This window comes from Triticum urartu, unplaced genomic scaffold, assembly GCF_003073215.2.
Source record: "Triticum urartu cultivar G1812 unplaced genomic scaffold, Tu2.1 TuUngrouped_contig_4292, whole genome shotgun sequence".
Taxonomy (NCBI): Eukaryota; Viridiplantae; Streptophyta; class Magnoliopsida; order Poales; family Poaceae; genus Triticum; species Triticum urartu.
In genome coordinates this window covers 265-6,495 of record NW_024114869.1, presented here as the reverse complement: position 1 = coordinate 6,495, position 6,231 = coordinate 265, and the positions used below count along the sequence as shown (strand labels likewise).

The 6,231-nt window shown below is 43.0% G+C and overlaps 1 protein-coding gene across 1 annotated transcript; it reads left to right on the top strand.

Annotated features, from left to right (window-relative positions):
* Positions 1-2,608: 2,608 nt before the first annotated feature.
* LOC125527619 lies at positions 2,609-5,965 on the top strand. Its single transcript, XM_048692131.1, has 2 exons — positions 2,609-3,084; positions 3,163-5,965. The coding sequence occupies exon 2, from the start codon at positions 3,239-3,241 to the stop codon at positions 5,702-5,704; it is 2,466 nt and encodes an 821-aa protein (XP_048548088.1). The 5' UTR covers positions 2,609-3,084; positions 3,163-3,238; the 3' UTR covers positions 5,705-5,965.
* The last annotated feature ends 266 nt before the right edge of the window (positions 5,966-6,231 follow it).

Here is a 6,231-nt window from a genome sequence, read left to right as displayed (position 1 = left end):
CCGCTTGGGATCACCGGATCGCCACCACTCCATCTCCGGCCGAAGACGGAAGAGGAAGACTCCATACCGAAGCTGAATAGCTGCCTCCCTAAAGGCATCAAGCCGGGAGGAAGAAACAAAGCCAGCGCATACGCCATGGCTTCACGGGGCCGCCATTCGGCCAGAACACTGTTAGAAGAAAAAGCTACTCCACCATATACCCCTCCCCCGCAAAAAAAAAAAAGACACGATATACCGGAAAATGCCAATGGAGGCCGAGCATCAGGTAGGGCTTTATCTTGTCCGCTCACATGCGCTAAGGATTTGTGCTTCTCCGGTATTCTCGGTTCGTGTCCCCTTGTATCGGTGGCAGGCGCGTGTATTCATGAAGAAAGATGGAGCATTGGGCATGGAATCTTGCTAGTCGAATAGCTTCCTGTCGACTGTCCTACCCTACTCGAAGCTGACTAGTACTACCTCCGTCTTTTTCTTCAATTTTTTTTTCTAAATAACAAGTACTACTTCCATCCTGGTTTATTGCTCCCTTCGTATTATGTGTCTAATTTTGATCTTAAATTTAACTAACAAAAAGTTAATACATGTCATAAAATGTAATACAATTGAAAACTATGTTCAAATACGAATGAATCCAACGATATGATTTCTTGTGACATGCGTCAATATTTTGTTAGTTAAATCTCTAGTTAAAATTTGACATAAAATACAAAGCGGGTTATAAATCAGGACAAAAGCAGCACTACTAATGTGCAGTCTAGTGGACGCAGACCTGTACGTTGACCGGGTGCACAGAAGCAGAAACCCCGCGTTGCCTGGCTGTCCACCAGATCTACAATGGAAACGTGGAGGTTTGTTCGCCAGAGGACGTGGTAGTTTGATTATTAGTACGTACTATTAGCCAGCCTTGATTAAGCTCACCCACAACCCACGGACGCATTCCTAGTTTACTGGTAAGTGAGTGGTCCTATGTGTTCCCGCAACCACCCACACGTGATGAAAGATCTGACCAACGAACAGTGCGCCTTATTTAATAAAGTGGTACTCCCTTCCCTTGGTTCCTATAAATATATAAACCTAGTCTTCCTAAATACTCTCTCTGTTTTTATTTAGTTACATATTAGGTTTGACCGAATTTATAGAAAAATATATAAACATTTATCATAACAAATTTATATAATATGAAAGTACATTCAATAATGAATCTAGTGGTATTGATTTTTTATTGTATATATTAATATTTTTGTTTATAAACTTAGTCAAAACTTATAAAGCTTGACTTTGACCAAAGCTAATATGCGGACTAAATAAAAACGGAGGGAGTATTTGTCTTTCTAACATTTCAAATGAACTACAACATACGGACATATGTAGACATATTTTAGAGTGTAGGTTCACTTATTTTGCTTTATGTGTAGTCATTTGTTAAAATCTTTAGAAAGACAAATATTTAGAAATGAAGGGAGTACTATATGTGCTATCAGATAACGCGGCTAGCTGTTACACTTCCGACGGAGCGTCTCGTGATGAAACATGAAAACACTGTACGTAGCATTTGTTTGGTGTGTATAATTGCTCTGTGGGCTCCGACGAGAACCAGTCCGCATTGCACAGGTAAAAACAATCATTATGATCCACTGTCACACCATCGCCTCATTGCAGTAATTGCGTTGTCCACACTGTGTCCCTGCTACTATCACGCATGATCCACACGGATGTGAGGTGGGGTGGGGGCTCCGACAGTGTTGTATGGTACTCTCTCCATTTCTTTTTAGTTTGCATATAAAATTTGATCAAAGTTAAACTTTGTTAATTTTAATTAAGTTTATAGAAAAAATATTAAGATTCATAATATGAAATCAATATTGTTAGATGCATTATGAAATTAATTTTCATATCATATAGCTTTAGTATTGTAGATGTTAATATTATTTTTTACAGAATTGGTCAAACCTTATAAAGTTTGACTTTGACCAAATTTTATATGCGGACTAAAAAAACAGAAGGAGTACTAACTGGTTTATATATCAAGAATATAAGACAAAGGTACATAAATTCGCTTTGGAGCTCGAGCTACATCGAACTTTTTAGAAAAAAAATCAAAACAAATGTTTCAATGCTTAAAAGATTCTACACACTCGTCGTATACATCCATATGTCAATGTGGATTTTTTTTCCAGAATTTTTTGAAACTTTGAAATGTTATCTTTAAATGTTTCAAAAAGAGGGCATGAAATGTTATCTTTAACTAATAAAATATTAATGCATGTCAAAAAAATTATATCGTTGGATTCATATTTGAACATAGTTTTCAATGATATAATTATTTATGACATGCATGAACACTTTGGTAGTTCAATCTATCGTCAAAATTTGGCACAAAATATAATGAGGACCAATAAACCAGAATGGAGGTAGTATATGTTACGTATGAAAATATCGCTCATCGATATTCTCCCATAACTATAGTCGCTACAATTATGTAAAAGCGACAAATTTGGCTCTCCTTGCCTACTAATTATTTTTAAAATGCCAGTATTGACATTTCTCTCCTTACGTACGAACTTTTTTTTTCAAAAAGGATCCGGATCTATTATAAAAGGTCATCAGAATTACAAAGCATCCAACATAATAAAAATTACACCGAAGTATGTGGACCACCAAACGACAACTACCATCACCAAAACGAGCTGTCGACACGTCGCTGTTACCGCTTCCCTATCGGAACCGGCATCGGAGCCGGCCTGACCGTGTCGATATATAAGAACGTTGTACTTCAATGTTGTTGGAATTTACTGTTTTTATGAAAATTAAGTTGATGCAAAAAAGAGGGGGGAAATATGGAGGCCCCATATATATCGCAATTTTCTGTTTACACATAACCTCCACCGCCATAAAGAAATTATGGAGTGCTCTCCAACTATGTTTTGGAGGCTGCAAATCCGACGATTCTGCGAGTGTTACTCTGACATCGCCATCGTCTTGTCGCTGCCGCACCACCGGTCGAGCCGTCCGCCCCTTTTCCCCGCCCCTCCCTCTGCTACTCGACCTAGTCCCCGCTCGGCTTCCAGTCCAGGGCGCCATTCCAAGGTCACACCATTTCTTCTCTCTGGAAATATTTTTTGAAGCTGATTTTTGCATGTTTCTGAAAGTTGATTTCTCTCCTAGCTACTGCTAGTTTACTAGTTCGAAGCTGCTGGTGTTCAAGTCAGATCTCAGACAGCACACGGAGAGAAAGGGCGAGATGCCGTCCGCAGGCATAGTTGCAGCTTCAATCCTGGCGACCATGAAACTGCTGTTCAAGATGGACAGCGTCACTCATGTGGCAAGCGTGGAGCTGTGGGTGTTGATGACAACGCTGCTGCTTGTGGTGAGGTTCCTGCTGGACTGCTTCGGGCCGTGGCACACGGACAGGGCCATGTCGACCACCATCCAAGTCATCGAGATGCTCAACTACTCCATGGTGCACTACACCATGGGCCTGATGCAGCTCTCGGCCAAGAGGGTCAACGACTACTTTCAGGTATGGGCGGTGCTGCTGGTAACCCTGCAGCACAGCGTCAAGACTGGGCGCCTGTACCAGAGGTCCAAGCAGATCCCATTGCTCGACCTCATGTCCTCTTTCTGGGCAGCCAATCTCCTCCGAATGCAGACATTCTTCCTCCTCAGGATTCCCCTATGGATGATCTGGGCCCTCAACGCGATCCGCATCATCGCATACTTTGCCTCATCCGACGGGGCTCAGACCATCAACCAAGAGAACACGAGGCTCGTTAGCGACTATATGCGATACGAGCACACACTCGGTCCCTCTCCCTCTGGTGATGCAACCGATTCCAACAATGGGATCAGTATGCAGTCGTACAAGTACTTGGTCTATGGGGAAGACAAGGCGCTGCATGACTCCCAACGGGGGAGGACAACTGCATCAGCGCAGTACAGGATTCGGTTGGATACAGATAATAAGAAGCTTGTCACCTTAGACAAGATATGGAATGTTGATGCTGGCAGCAGTGGGTTGCTGGGCGGTAGCAATGATACTGGCAACCGATTGAAGGATGTCTGCCTCTCATTTGGAATGTACAAGCTGCTGCGCCGTCGGTTCTATAATCTCCCGATACACGAGGCTAGCCTAAAGAAGACAAGGCAGCTCCTCTTCGGCTACATCCTGCAAGAGAAGAGAGACAATTATGAGAAGGCGTTCCGCATCATGGAGGTGGAATTGTCCTTCCTCCAAGACTTGTTCTATAGCAAGCATTCCGCTATGTTTGCTGACGGATTTCCATACAGGAGAATGCTCATGTCTTTGTCTCTTGTTGCTGCTACCGGCTACCTTGTATATCCTGTCCGTCATATACCAGAGAGGATGGATCAAGCAGACAAAAATATCATCACTCACGGGGTGATTGTCACTCGCATCATAGTTGGTCTTATCATTGCCAAGGAGCTGTCAGAGGTCTATCTATATGTATTCTCTCAATGGAACAAGGTTCTGATGATCTGTATGTACGTCAAGCATCGGTGCTGGCGGAACCTGATAGTGGAGGCAGTAATGCGAACGATGTTCTGGTTCATCAGGAGCAAGTGGGATCAAAGGATCTTCCAGTATAACCTTCTGATTTCTGATTCGCATCGTTGGAACAAATTTCACAGAATATTCAAGTTGGCCAAATTTCCCACAAGAATGAAGCTGGAGTCAGAGGTAAAGACGGCGATACTTGAGTCGTTCAAGGGCCTCCAGCATCCAGAAAGAAAGTTGGAAACCTACTTATTAAATGCCTTCGGATCAAACGAGGCCCTTATGCAGCAGCTAAGAAGGGCAAATGGGCCGGAGTCAAATGAATCCCTTATGCAGCAGCTAACAGGGGCAAATGATACCCACAGCATACTGGTCTGGCACATCGCAACATGCTTGTGCGAGATACATACCTCTGATGAAGCGAAAAAACCGAAGGTTAGATGGCTTCGGAACAGGGTCTTGGCCAAGAAATCAACAACTCCAGAAGATGTGTGGCCACATTACTTAACTGCTGTCAGCTTATCGAATTATTGTGCATACCTGCTTACCATAGCATTGGTGCCGGACAACGGCATTGTTGTTAGAAAGGTCTTGAATGCGGTGCGTTGTGAAATCTATCATGCTACTGGTCGCTCTGCATCCCAGTCGATGCAAAATGTTTACAGCAAACTTATCGAGATTGCCACGAAGCCCTCTAAAGAGTCCAAGCAGGAGGTGCCCAGTGGGATGGGTAATGTAGTAGAACAAGTAGCCCCTGAAAGTTCAGTAATCCAGGGAGAAGCACTCAGGGTCCAGATGGCTAATGATGAAGAAAATCCTGATACAATGGGAGGTGATGCCACTAACAGTTCCATACCAACTACAGATAGGGACGATACTATTGTACGTAATGATGATATCCATAATTCGATAACCCAGATGGGTGCAAAGCTTGGGAAGCAGTTGATAGATGCTTATGAAGAAGATAGAGTAGGCCTTTGGAGGGATCTAGCAGTGTTTTGGACAGGTTTCCTCCTACACTTGGCAGCATCAACCAGAGCAGCCAAGCATAAGACACGACTTGCTGGAAATAGGGAGCTCATAACACACCTGTGGATTTTGCTGTCTCATGCCGGGTTTCTCGGAAATGTCAGGCACGGGCAAACAATCTTAGACCCAGAAGACCTTGATGACGTCGACCCGCTCAGGTGATTAATTTGATGAACTCAATCCTTGCACGGTGGCCTGCAGGCTGTTCGGACGATCTGGCTGTTGTTTTTTCTGCAAAACGGCGGCAGTGGTTTTAGATTCTCCTTTTACTGTAACATGACCGACAATTCAAATGTAAGCATCCTTGCATCATGCACATGTTGTCCTGTCAATTTGGCTGCTGTGTTTTCGCAGAGGAAACATTAGCTTTCAGTGTAATCGCACGGTTATTTAAATTGTATCATTTGAGATTTGGTTTGGCTATATTGTGTTAAATCTCAAACACGACAAATCTATTGTGTAGTCTATCAGGTGAGAAGAGAAACTAGGATACAGAAAGTTGTTTAAGAGATTCTTCAGGTTCCTAAGCGATTCTTCAGGTTTCAGCCTAATCTCTTCTTCTTCTTTTTTTGGCGAGAAAGGTTTCAGCCTAATCTGCAGAGCTCATAAGTTTCAGACATTGAACCTAAGCGTTATGCGGCGGGATTTCAGTTTTATCTGATCATGGACATTGTCACACTGACATGACT

What these genes read in the sequence shown, in the direction of transcription:
- LOC125527619 (XM_048692131.1), top strand. Translation starts at nt 3,239, where the DNA reads ATGCCGTCCGCAGGCATAGTTGCAGCTTCAATCCTGGCGACCATGAAA.